The 12,717-nt window shown below is 49.8% G+C and overlaps 2 protein-coding genes across 10 annotated transcripts in view; one reads left to right on the forward strand and one right to left on the reverse strand.

Annotated features, from left to right (window-relative positions):
• Positions 1-1,188: 1,188 nt before the first annotated feature.
• On the forward strand, positions 1,189-8,289 carry LOC311426521 (coiled-coil domain-containing protein 68-like). Of its 7 annotated transcripts, none has more exons than XM_084502922.1 (10): positions 1,189-1,295; positions 3,561-3,703; positions 4,791-4,934; positions 5,156-5,281; positions 5,397-5,525; positions 5,945-6,027; positions 6,366-6,471; positions 6,774-6,857; positions 7,068-7,144; positions 7,403-8,289. In XM_084502922.1, exons 1-10 carry the CDS (start codon positions 1,286-1,288, stop codon positions 7,467-7,469), a joined length of 969 nt encoding a protein of 322 aa, XP_084359048.1. In that variant the 5' UTR covers positions 1,189-1,285; the 3' UTR covers positions 7,470-8,289. The 7 variants fall into 7 exon arrangements, with proteins under 7 accessions (XP_084359048.1, XP_084359049.1, XP_084359045.1 ...); XM_084502923.1 differs by having other exon boundaries at positions 4,794-4,934; XM_084502919.1 differs by lacking the exon at positions 1,189-1,295 and adding an exon at positions 2,820-3,005.
• A 132-nt stretch (positions 8,290-8,421) lies between these two features.
• The window catches only part of LOC311426522 (ras-related protein Rab-27B), a 31,937-nt gene continuing 27,641 nt past the window's right edge, over positions 8,422-12,717 (reverse strand). For all 3 annotated transcript variants that reach the window (XM_084502928.1, XM_084502927.1, XM_084502926.1), the window contains exon 6: positions 8,422-12,346. In XM_084502928.1, coding sequence (XP_084359054.1) covers positions 12,157-12,346 — 190 coding nt within the window. In that variant the 3' untranslated portion in view covers positions 8,422-12,156. The remainder of the gene's footprint in view (positions 12,347-12,717) is intronic.

Consider the following 12,717-nt stretch of genomic DNA (forward strand, 5'->3'; position numbering starts at 1 on the left):
GAATGATGAATCCCAGGGCAAGTCCGAATTGCTAACCTAAATTCCCGTGGCTCATCGGCCTCCCCTGCCATGTGGGTGCTACACGTGAAGCTTACACAAGGCTGCGTGGAGCACTGCAGCGTGCTGATAGCTGGGCTGGCAGCTCCTGCAGTACCCCGTAAGTCACCTCGAAACGTCTCCCCATTAATAAAGGTCTTCAGGCATCACCCCGTGTCAACGCTAGCAAATGATTTAGCAAATCTTACACCCTCAGAGACTTCCTGGGGGAAAGCACAGCGGTGTTTGCAAACCATTTGAGACGCAGCCTCAAGGCCACGCCAAGCTGCATTTTGCCTCCCCTGCCGTAAGCAGTGAAGGGAAATGAAATCACCTGGACTCTGCCTTCCTGGGCTGCTAAACGCAGCTGGAGCCAGCTCCAAGGCTCACAGGGGACTAAAGATTAACCACCAGTGGGTGGGTAGGAGACGAAAAACCTCCTCTTGTGCCCCCGTTTTAGAGATTTGAGTTTCCAGAGCTGAGGAAGGAGCAGTCCTGGGGGATGTGCTGGGTGCTAACTGGGCTCGGGGTGGTTTTGGGGTGTGCTCAGCCTCTCACCTTGCTGGGGAGAGGAGACTTTGGAGCTGGGCGCTGCCTCGCCACTGTTTGCTCTCCAAATGGGGCTGGGACCAGCCTGACTTTGTCCCACACCTCACACCCGAAGGCGAGAAAGAAGCAGCACATCCCAGGCAGAAGAAAAGAGGAGTCATGCTTTATTATTCTTATTATTTCTGATTATAATTAATAAGACAACCCCCTTGCCCTCCCAGAGAACAGACAGCTCGCTGGGGCCAGCAGCTCCTGGCCCTCAGCCCGGGACAACGCTGGGGTCCCAACAGTGCAGGGGGACACCATGAGGGGACACCACGAGGGGACAGCATCATGTGGGGACACTATGGTGGTGGGTGGGTGCCCAGCAGCTGCACCACACAGCCTCAGCTTCAAGACGCTGCCGGGACGAGAAAACTGGGTGCAAAACGGTGGATTTTGGGGTTACGGGCGCGGAGGGCTTGCTGTGGGGCAGACCTGCTGACAGGGCTGCTGTGTTTGTAGCACTTTTATGACACGTTTTTCTCCCTCCGTTCCCATTTTACCCTCTACCCGTGCAGCTCCAGAGGGGGAACGTTATAGGGGGAGGGCTGTGAGGGCTGTGGGGCTGGAGGCTCCGACCCAAACCGGGCCGGGCTGAGGCGGGGCCGGGCGGGGCTCGGGGCCGTGCTCGGGGCTCCCCGGCGGCTGGGGCCGAGCCATGTCCGCAGGTGAGGCTGAGGGAATGGGGGGAGAAGGGTTTGGGGGGGCAGGAGGCTGAGGAAGAGGAGAAGGAGGAAGAGAAGGAGGAGGAGGAAGAGTGGGGGACCCGCTGGGTGGGTGCTGGGGGCACCGCAGCCTGCCCAAGCCCCGGGGGGAGCACCCAAAGGTGTTTTTGTTTCGTGTTTCGGTGTATTTTCTAGCAAGGGGTTGTTAAACAGCGCTGGGAGCAGCCACAGCAAGCAGCTCCTGCAGGCACAGGCATGAAAAGGGGGAGGAATGGTGGCTAAATCCCTGTTCAGCTCTGGGATGAGCGCCGTGGTTGTTTACCTGGCAGCTCCTGGGGAGCATGGGCAGGGAGAGACCGGGTGTTGGGGTACGGGGCTCTGTCGGAGGCTGGCATGGGGTTTTTTTACCCGAATATCCCCACTAGTTGCAATGAAATGTGTTAATTCTGATCAGAAGGGCTCCAGCCCTGCCTTCGTTTTGTTGCTGGTCCCGTTGCCCCGCCTGGAAAGGCGCTCGGGGCAAAGACCCAGATTTGGGGTTTATGGCACAGACCTGCCCCAAGTCCCCAACTGACCGGGACTGTGCTGGGGACCTTCAGGTCACCTTGCGGGGCTTTGCCCACTCTTTATTTCTCCTGCCTCTGCTTCTTCAGGGCTAAAAGGCATTTCCACCCCACTCACTCCCAGGGGACAGGACCCGGAGGCTTCAGGCTGAACCCCCCAGGCTGGAGGGAGACTGGTGTGGGGTGCCCCTGTGTGGGGTGAGCTGGCAGCCAGGAGGAAAACAGCAGCCCCAGAGTGAGAAATGACTTTGTGTCAGCAGGGAACCATCCTCTGGAGCTATGGAAACCTCTTCCGTGTGCTCGCTTGAGGTCAAAGCCCTGAGGGTTGTGTCTGGATCTCCAGCTCCTCCTTGCCAGTCCCATGAAAATTACAGCCAGAAAGGGAGCTCTTCGTTTAACATCATTTTTTTTTTTTTTTTTTTAATGCTTATTTATGGCTGATTTATGATTTAGTTTTCTGTATTGTCCGGCTGGGACACAGGTTAACAGAAGGAGGGGAAGGTCTGCAGCGGGGCAGTTGTGCAAGTAGCTCCTTGTGGGAACACAATTCCTCCTCCACCGCAGCAATAAATATTTCGAGTTGCCTAATTATATTTTACTAGAAAACGGGTTAATTAAGAAATGGACTAGCCTGAGTGAGCTTCCTGGTAGTGCTGCAACACTCTGTGCTGGGATGACTCAATGAACACGAGGGTTTGCCTGCAGCAAACCATGCGGGGATGGCTCTCACCGACTTAACCCGCAGGAGCTAAGACCTTGAACTGCAGTGTCTTTAAATAAATGTATTTTTCAGTGAACTTTTATTGTAAATGATCTGCAAGGTTTGTAAAACCCAACCACTTTTTGTTTTGAGCCTGTCCACCACCACGCTGAGTGGTTTGATTAATCTCCTGTGCGAGCTTTAATTAGTTCCAGATGCTTCCAAGGGGCTCGTTTAAAAACCAGCTTGCCTGATGGGCACCTGTAAGCTTGCTGGGACAGGCTGGAAACAGGGAGCTGGAGCAATGCAGGCTCCTTTCAGAGGAAAGCAGCTGACACTGGATGTCACCATTGTACAAGAGAAGCAGAACCGAGGTGGCTGGGACCTTCCTCTTGGTGCGTGACACGGGAAGAAGAAGCTTTATCTGCTGTCTCCCATCCGTTCCCGTAGGTAGTTTTGCTCCCACCCCTCTCCCGAGTGTTATGATGTTGTTCCTGCTTTGTGCTGCTCCTCGCATCTGAGCAGGACAGGTTATCAGTCCCCGGGACTTGCTCTAATTGGCGGTGGGACCGCTCTGCTGGCTGTAATTGCTTTTGGTGGATAAACTTCTCAGACGAGTGGCAAAAGTTTTGTTTTGCCCCATGTCAAATTGCAGGCGTGTGCGAGGCATTGGCACGTTTTCTGCCCGGAGACTCCGGCCAAGAGTTTTCTGAAACGATGTAGGATTGAGGTTTAGGTTGCTAGCAAGAAGTCGGTGAGATCCTCAATGAGAATAATGTGCGAATTCATTTATTTTCCCATCTATAAAAAGAAAAGGAAGTGCCTACATTTTATTTTTATGTGGCTCTCTTTTTATAAGTGGTTCTCAGTCTTTGTTTCTTTAAGCTTGCAACGCCTGCTTGGCTCCAGCACACCCCTAAAGCCGAAATGGAATTAAATGAGGTGGAGAAATGGCCTCGCTGCATTGAATTAAGGAGCCAAGCCCCTCTTCTCGCCCTTCTACAGGTCAGAGGAACGCACGCATCGTGACCACCACCCTGCTGCTCACTGAAGAAGTAATGCGGGAAGACCGGGGCTCGGAGGGGAGCTACGTCCTGTATGGCTCCTCCTGCGCCGAGCTCACCGAAGAAGCTGAATATGTGAAAAAGGTATTTGTGAAGCCTTGTTTTGTTCCCTCCTTCGCTTGGCAGCACGGTGAGCAATCGTGATAGCTGCCGAAAGAGAAGATCCCGACCGCGCGTGGCTATTTACTACAAATATGATTTTCTCCACAGCGCTGCTTTAATTATAGTACGCGCTGTCTTTGGTCAACCACTCTGAAACCGAGGGTTTTCCACCCCTCATTTAGGGTTGTTGCAAGAGGCGTTGATGTGCTGTCCCCACCCAAATTCAGGGCTCTCACGAGGCAGAGCTGGGGACACTTTGTGATAAGGAGGTGTTTAGGATGGGTGCCTTGTGCTTCACAGGTGACAGCAGCAGAACAAGGTGGGAGCTGATGAAAATAAAAGGATAAAATGATGAAAATGAAAGGATAAAAGGATCCAGCCTCACTGCAAAAAAGGATATATTCTGTGGTGGTGACATTAACTCAGGAAGGGTGTGTGAAGGGGTGGGCCAAAACTCTGTTCATTAAGAAATAATTGATCACAACAAGTTCTTTAAAACGCTTATCCCTTTTTCTGCTCAGGTGAGGAAGGAGGTGGAAGAAAAGAGGTGAACAGAAAGTGATTTATGGTGTTTGAGCTCTCTGAAATGCCCAGGCAGCCCTTTGTTTTTAGGGGTTTATTTTTAACAAGCGAACTGGGAGGAAAGGAAGAAAGGCCGTGCAAAATGCCAGCGAGTTCTGGCAGAAATCTGAGCAGCTGCGGGTCGTGTTTCCTGCACAAACCGGGTCTCAGAGCGGAGAGGTGGACAGCAGTTGCTAACGTGTGTGTATGCGGCCTCACCTGCCCTAGCTGATCATCTAAAAGCGAATTATTCTTGCAGAGTAACAATGGGGGGAGCAGAAGGCAGCTGTTTATTAGGACTGATGTGCTGAGGCTTTAAAATATGAAGCCCTGGGGAGCTGCACTGCTCTGCTGGCATTGGGTAGAGCTGGCTGCTCTGCAACGCTGGCTCCCGGGAAAAGGAAAGGGGTGATTACAAAAAAAAAAAAAAAAAACAGCCTGTTTTAGGGGCTCAGTCATCTGTTTTTCCGATCCCTTAACCATTCTTTCCCCGTTTGTTCCCTTTTAGCAGCACCCTCCGGTGCCGGGCAGGAGCGCGGAGCCCAGGAGCAGCGGCTGGAGCTCGAGCTGCAGCCCCGTGGCGGCGAAGATGAGGGAAACGGAGCAGCAGCTGCTGCTGGTCAGCAGGGAGAACCAGCTGCTGCAGATCAAGGTACGTGCTGGGGGCTTCCCAAGGTTTCTCCTGTGCCCTGTGGCACAGGGGACAACAGTTTTTGGGGGGGAAGAGGCAGAGCTGCCTCGCTTCTCTGGCTGGTGTGAGCTGCTCTGTTCTAGCAGACGATGAAATTCATATTAAACCTGCTTTTTTGACAAGGGAAAATAGTGAAAATTGATTCTATCGTATATAATTATTGTGAAATTCCCCCTTTCTAGCTGGAAGCCACAAGAGAAGCGGGTGTGCAGGCTCTCCGGGCTGCCTCCCAAAAACTCTACGAGAGCTACCAGGCTCGCTCCGAAGAACTTTGCAAAACTCAGGAGAAGGAGAAGCAGCAAATACAGGTACGGATCTCCCTGGGAGGGGGCACGACGGTCCTGCTCAGCTACCGAGCTGGTCCAGGAAGGTATTCTGAGCCCCCAAAATCTCAGCGGGGTCCTGTGCCCTCCTCATTTTCAGGCCCGCAGTCGGGAGCAGGAGGGAAAGCTGCAGCAGCAGGAGGAGAAGGCCACGCAGCTCACCGGCGCCGTGGAGGAGAGGTGCGCCCACATCGCGGCCATGGAGCAGCGCGTGCGCAGGATGGAGGAGGTGGGAGGCAAAACCACGAGGTTTGGCAAGTGGTGGAAAAAGTATTTTTGAAGGATTTGTGGCCTTCTGGTAGAAAAACATCCTGTAAATAGAGTCGGATGTAGCACTTTTGTGGTACCCTCTGGTGGCTGAGCGTGGCCACTCAGAAGACCTGAGGTTTTTGCTGATTAAATAAAGGCAAAACCTGTTATTTTAAGAGTGAATTTTCTCGTGGTAGGTCAGTACGCTGCTATCTCTTTCTGGGTTGGTTTAAAGAGGTCAGATTTCTGTACCTACACCTGGAGTTGAGGTTGCTGTAGGCGGCTAGCACTGAATTTTTGGAGGCTGGCTAGCAATCGGACCTAAAGCTGAATGTCTCTATGTAAAGAAACGACAAGGTGTGTAATACCGTTCTCAGAAAACTGTTTTTATTTCCTTAGGAGAAGAAAACGCTGATGGAAAAGAAAACGTCCTATGAAAAGATGCTTCTGCAGATGATGTCGAGGAACGAGGACAGCAAACGGTGACTAAACGCACAGGGTGCAGCGCTCCCCTTGTTTCTGGGGGTGACTTGGTGGAGGGTGTCGCTCCCTACCCACCCCGTGGGGCTCCCAGAGCCTCTGCAGCCCCCCCTTACTCTTTTTTTTTAATATCAGCTAATGTTTTATTGCTTATGAACTCGTTTGCAAATCAGCCCGTGGAGTTATCGATGAGTTTCGCGCTCAACAGGGATTCGGGTTGGGGGGGGGCCTGCCACACGCAGTCTGGCTTATTTTAGGGCTTTATTTTATGGGGTTATTTGCTCTGCTCAGCCCAGGAGCTTTTATAAACTTGTGCTCCCCTCCTTGCTCCTGTCCCCAGGTGCCTGGCGGTGCAGCAGGACATTGCCACGCTGCGGGAGCAGATCGGCCACCTGCAGCGCCTGATCGGGGCGCAGCACCAGAGCCTGCGCCGCGTCATCCAGGAGGTGAGGCCCAGGATGGGGGATGCAGAGGCCTCCATCGCCCCCAAAATGGGGTTATTGTGGTGGATGGGGCGAGCTCGGGCTGTAAACATGCTGTCATGAACAGCCCTCACCAACACGAGGCAAAATAAGGAAAACACGACACGGAAATTGTCTTATACGTTGGGCAATCAATTAGCTTCGGTTTTTATTTGGTGAAAGAAGTGCCTGCAAGTTCCCTGGTGTGGCAGGACGCTTAATGCTGTGGTTTTACTCGTTTTTCGTGTTTTGGAAAAATCTTACAGCCTTCCTTTCTTAACTCCTAGGCGGAGGAATTGAACGAAGAACTCAAAATCCAGGACAAGAAAATAGAAGACCTGACCGAAAAGGTGACGGCGCTTGAGACTCAGGTAAGGTCAGGAAGGAGGAAGGGGCATTAAGCTGAGAGATCAGCAGTGGTCCCGTGAAATCCTCTTGTTTCTCAGGTGGGGAAACATCAGGAGAGAGGGCAGCAAAAAGCAGGGATGGCCCTGGAGGCTGCTGAGCTGGGGGCAGTGCCTGGCTGTGATTTATTTGCATTACATCTTGTGTTTTTTTTTTGTTTTTTTTTCCCCCTGCAGAATAAAGAACTAAAAGACAAAGTGGCGTTCTGGTCCGGCCAGCCCAAGACGAAAGTTTCAAAAGCCGTCCTGACAGAGTGAGTGCCTCTGCCCGGGGAGGTTTGGGAGAGCTGAGCCAGGCCTTGGGGGAAGGAATCGGATCGCAGCCTGCAGAGGATCCCTTCCTGATGCAGGAAAGGGAGGTGGGAGCCTGCTGCCCACGTGCAGGGCAGCAGTTACACCTCACTGGTGGTGTTGAGTGTATAGAGAGGGGTGGATTTGTGATGTTTTTTTTAGAAAAAGAGGTGTGGGAAGGTTTCTGAGCGATCCCTGCTTTTCTCTGCTTCACTCCACAGCCCCCTGCGGGACTACAGAGCGTCCCCTTACCTGCTGCTGACCAGGATGAAGAAGCAGGACTGCTAAATGAACTTAATGAAACGAGGGCGTGCTTCTCCTGCCTTTAGCAGAAGGACTTCTTGTGTTGCAACACGTCTTCAACACTTGCTTTTTCTGAGACGTGGTGCAGAAGAGGTGCCGCGGAGCTGCTTTTGGGAGAATAAACCTGGAACCAAGGCACGAGGTGAAGAGAGAGCCCAGGGGCATCAGTTCCATACCCACCGGGAGCAGGAGCTGTTCACGGTAACCCATACGGGGCCGTCCCCGTGGCATTCAGCACCCTGGGCATGGCACTGCACCGTCCTCAGACAAGGATTGAGCAGATTCCTCTCGGTGTTCAACCAGCTTTTGTTTTCCTGAACACTTTCCACGGTGAGTTTTGTGCTCCAGTCGGTGCGAGGACGAAGCTCCACGTTTAGCCTCTCCTTCCCTTCACCCGAAATCCCGTTTGCATGGGATTGGACTTGTTTCCTGGATGCTTTCTGGCATTTACGTCCTCATTTTGATCCAAAATCGTGAAAGGGTGATGAACAGCTCCTGCTGCCTAGCCCTGACTGTCCCGGTGCAGGTAACATCTCATCCGTCCAGCCCCGTGCCCAGGACAGGCTGGTCCCTCTGCTGTCACACCAAAGTGTTCTGGGCACCGTTTGTCCCTCATTTTGAGATGTCACCTTGTGGTGTGACTCGTATCCCCCACGTGAGTGACACTATTTGCACGTGCACCTTCACCTCTGAAGGGAAAAGAAAGCCAAAGCCTTGTATAAAGTTTGTTTTCTCACCTGTTGTCACAGACGGCAGTATTTTGGGAAAAACAACCGTGTTGATCCTTAAATAAGACTTGAACGTACCAAACTTGTCTGTTCCTTTTCTTAGCTCGCTTCAGAAGGTGGGTTTATCCTTTCAGGAGAAACTGAGCTCAACTGCAGGTCAGGATTAAAAAAAAAATAACCGCTTTCCCCCCAAAGAGGTGAGCCAGCCGCTTAAAAATGTACTTTTATTGTGAAAATAACAGTGCAGAAACCGGATCACGGGCGTACATTCCTCAGCTGTGTTACACAGACCCACGCACCGGGGGCTCACCCGCCAGCACGGCTTGAAGCCCCAGGTGCTTTGGTACAAAAAAAAAGTGACAAGAAATTTGTTAAGCAAGCGCCGTGGTCCCAGCGAGGGGCATCTAATGCTAAAAAAACACCGTTTGTGTTCGAGCTATAGTGTCAACCGCACTCATGTCACTAGGCGTCACAGGGATCTGCTGGAGACGAACGTAAAACATGCTTACCAGAGCACAACAGAAGAAAACACCCGGGGAGGAACTGCTACAGGCTCCGTAGTGTTCGTATCTGGACGAGGAAAGGTGCCTCGCCGAAGCCAAAGAACAATTCAACGTCCAGAAGTAGGTTGGTAAGACACAAGAGGCTTTTTTTTTTGTAATACACAGTTTGTCCATTAAAGCCCTATTGCACAATGAGGATGGACGAGTTTAGGGTTTATTTTCTAAAGTTATGTGTTCACTAGGTAACTGGAAAAGCACAAAGCCAAGAATCACCTCCTCTGTTGTCTTTAACCGGTTTAGACAGAAATAAGAAATTAGAAACAGCTCTGCCCAGCATCTAAGAGCATAATTCTAAGCCAGATAGCAGCCTCTGGGGGGGGAAAAACACAAAAACAAGACAATTCATCCTATATAGGGGGTGCACTTCTGGTTTTCTTTCGGGGGGAGAGGTGTTGGAGTGTTTTGTGTTTAAAGTAAAAGAATTACGCAAGACAGAAAAGCTGTGAAAATTTGGCTCTCTTTAAACTAGTCTCAAGCCAGGTCTCACAGCAGTCAGGTAAAAAAACAAAAACAAAACCTACTCATTTTAACATTTTCACATCAGTTACAAGAAGTTGATTTTTTTTCCCCTTTCCTTTTCTTTGTGCAATATCAGAGCGTGGTCTGAAACGCCCACAGCATTCGCACGCGTAAAAATAGCAGTCACTTGAGGTTATTTTTTTACACCTCCTACTTTTCTAGGGTTATAGTGACGGGAATACAGATTTTAAAATAACAGCTCAATTTTTTTTTCATTTTGTTTTACGTTTAGGCTGAAAAAAAACCACCACCCTAGTTCCATCCAGGCCTTGAAATAGATCTAGGAGATAAAAACCTCTTACCTTGAAATAAGCCCAAGGAGTTGCTAGGGAGCAGGTATCAAAAGTCACATCAGGTACAACTTTTAATAAAGTTTCCTACAGGATCCAATCCTCTAAAATGTAAATGGATGTGTGACAACCCTTTACGCAGTCAGAAAAAGGAATGCTTAGCCTTCAGAAAACAGTTTAAGGCAATTGTTTTTTTTTTTATAAAGTTACCAAGCCAGCTGCTGCTCTCAGCTCCATCCTTCCCTACATCGCAGCCTCCTGAAGCCACTTGCAGCTCCAGGAGCAGCAGCAAATTCCCCATCCGTCCCTTCTGCTTTTAAAAAGAGCATCTTTCAAGCACCCAACACTGTATTTTAGCTACCGTTCCTCTTGCAAACATTCCAAGAAAGCCACTGAAAGCAAAGGCAATAAAGAAGATGAGAGTTATTTAAGCCCCCTCTGCTGGTTTCCCACGCTGGACCTCCTCTCCCTCTCCAAGCCTCACGTGGGATGCCTGGCAGGCTTGCAAACGTGCTCAAAAGTGAATACTCCCAAATTCAAACACCTACAAGGAAGTTCTGCAACAGCAGGATTCGAATTCAAGATCTGCTGGGGTGGGGTAAGGCCATATCCAAGCAGAGGGATTAAGTGAAAGCTAATTCATTTCCAAGGCCACTGTCCCAGAGCCACTTCTAGGGCACCACACGGTAAAAGCAAAACACTTCACCCAAGGGGAGTGCAAAAAGGGTGAAAATAATAGGATTTGGCACCTGGGGGGGATACATTCAGGAGTCCAGAGTGCAATCAGAAGAGGCAGAAGCAGTAAATAAAGTGCTGTGCCAACCTGCTGGGCTTTAATCCCTCCACAATAGGCTTCCACCACAGGGATGACTCAGATGTGGCCTTTCTGTGCTGCGGTTCCCATTGTCTCCAGGACATTACGTACAACCTGGGAACTTTGAACGCTGCTCTCACTTTCAGTTTGAGCTGCTCCCGCCCCAAGGAGTGGCTCTGAGGCATCCCTGCAGGGCTGCAGCTGCTCAGCAGGGGAAAAAAAGGGAGCAAGAGTCAAATGGAAACGGAGAGGTAACAGGTAACAGACTTACTTAAAACCCTGTCCTATTTTTTTTGCAAGGAGGATTAACCTAATAAGCAACAAAGCTGTTGGCAGGCATTTAGGAACATTTATTATGTTCCTCTTTCCTCGCTTTAATACCTGAGAGCTTCCCTATAAAACCTACCTGCAGCACCTACCAGGAGGAGAAACTGCCATTTCTCTCCCTTTTCCTGTACAGTTTTGATAGCAAAATCCTTTTGGAATAATAGTTTCATTGGCTTCCTTTTTTAAAAAAAAAAAAAACAAAACACATAATAATTAGCTTCCTGTATTAGCAAGGAACAAAACTTTTGCTGGAGTCATTTCCCTTTTATTCCTATGTGGATCCCTTGAGTGGATCCCTGAATGATTTTTAAGTAGCTGAAAGCACAATAACCACGAATAGACCTTTAACTGCCAGCTGTATAAAACCCAAACCGTTATCCTATAAAAAAAAAAAAGGACGGGATAAACTCTATGCTGTAACCTGATTTAGAAAACAATCTCTTTGCTTACAAATATAGTATTTTTCTTTACTTTGTCCTGTATTTATCTTTGCTCGTGATAAGCAGCGTGATATTTCACTGAAAGTGGTTTTCACCCGTAGAAATCTTTGCCATCCACCCCACTGCTGCAGCACTGCCAGCAGAATAACCTCTGCCCACTGCCAGATTCAAAAGATGCTTCCTAAAATATAATTAATCTGTTCCCATGCGTTACATTCTCATCTTTACAAACTGTCCCTGCCGTGCCAGAATCCCTCTCAATGCATTATTTTTTCCTGCCACGCTCCAATCCCTGCTTGGATTATTGGCAACATCAGCAATGCTGCACAATTCCCTGATAATTATAATTATTTTTTTTTTAAATTAAATGCCCTTCTTCCTGCCCAAAAGCCCAAAACACACACACACAGACACCACCCCCAAGCAGCTTCACTCTGTGCAAGCGACAAAGTTTTTCTTCAGAGGCCACACACAACCTTTCATCTCTCTGTTTTACAAAACACGCGCTCCCTGCTGCAGATTAAGAACCATAAAGAAAAAAAAAATCCGTGGAAAAATGGCACAGACCTAGAAAAGCACCCACCTCCATTAAAATTCCAATATCCAGCTGATGTAGACAATATATTCTTACCCCTCCCCTTTTTTTTTTTAAATATATATATTTTGGGTAGAGCTACTTTCCTCCGTTCAGCATCCCGACAAAGAAAGACGAGGGGCTGAGGGAACGGGAGCGGGGAAGAGCAGGTGGGAGAATCACTCAGGACGATGACACCGTACTCGGGAATAACGATTTCAGCACAAGAGCCTCACCGCAACACAGGTCGGAGGTTTTTCAACCAGTCCTCGGGAGGGAAAAGAAAATAAAAGCACGATCCCACTAACACGATGGAGCTGCTGTGCACGGCTCGACGGAGCGGGATTGGATTTGGTGGTGGGTCAGCCACGTTGGGGTGCGCTATCGGCACCGGTCCTCACAGTTTCGGGGCGAGCTTTAGCAGGCACACTTCTTCTCCTCCGGTTTTGCTGAATCCAGCTTCCCCGAGCTTCCCCCGTTGGCCGTGTCGGAGACCTGCGTCTTGTCCACGCACTGCTCCATCCGTTTCATTATCAAGTCCAGCAGCGTGTCCACGGCCTTCTCCACGTTCTGGCCGGTAGCAGCACTTGTTTCGAAGTAGGGGATGCTACAGTGAAAAGAAAAGGGTTTACTGGAGAGGCTTTTAAGGCAAAGGAGACTGAACTCTTCATAAAACCCTTGGCACAGCTATCGGTGGTGGGTTTAGAGTTAATGAAAACCGTGTGAGAGGTTTTTGGGTTGTTGGGACTCTATTTCCCAGCTCACCAGAACCCAAACTCCTGTTCCTAGCACGTGGTGGTGTGTTGATATGCACACAAAACAGACAAACTAATTAAAAAAGAAATAAATCTGTCCTGATATTTTGACTTCAAAGAGTAAGAACGTCAACGCAAACCTCGGCTGAAAGTCCTTCAGGTCACCAGAACATCAGCTTTAAGGAGAAACCTTGGTCTGCATCACAGAAAGCCTCAGGGACCA

This window comes from Aythya ferina (genome assembly GCF_964211825.1).
Source record: "Aythya ferina genome assembly, chromosome: W".
Taxonomy (NCBI): Eukaryota; Metazoa; Chordata; class Aves; order Anseriformes; family Anatidae; genus Aythya; species Aythya ferina.

Excerpts from the sequence above, each read along its gene's own strand:
- LOC311426521 (XM_084502919.1), top strand. The coding sequence starts at position 2,897 with ATGTCACCATTGTACAAGAGAAGCAGAACCGAGGTGGCTGGGACCTTC. Across the intron at positions 4,935-5,155 it reads ACCAGCTGCTGCAGATCAAG|CTGGAAGCCACAAGAGAAGC; the intron begins GTACGTGCTGGG and ends CCCCCTTTCTAG. Across the intron at positions 6,028-6,365 it reads AGGAACGAGGACAGCAAACG|GTGCCTGGCGGTGCAGCAGG; the intron begins GTGACTAAACGC and ends TCCTGTCCCCAG.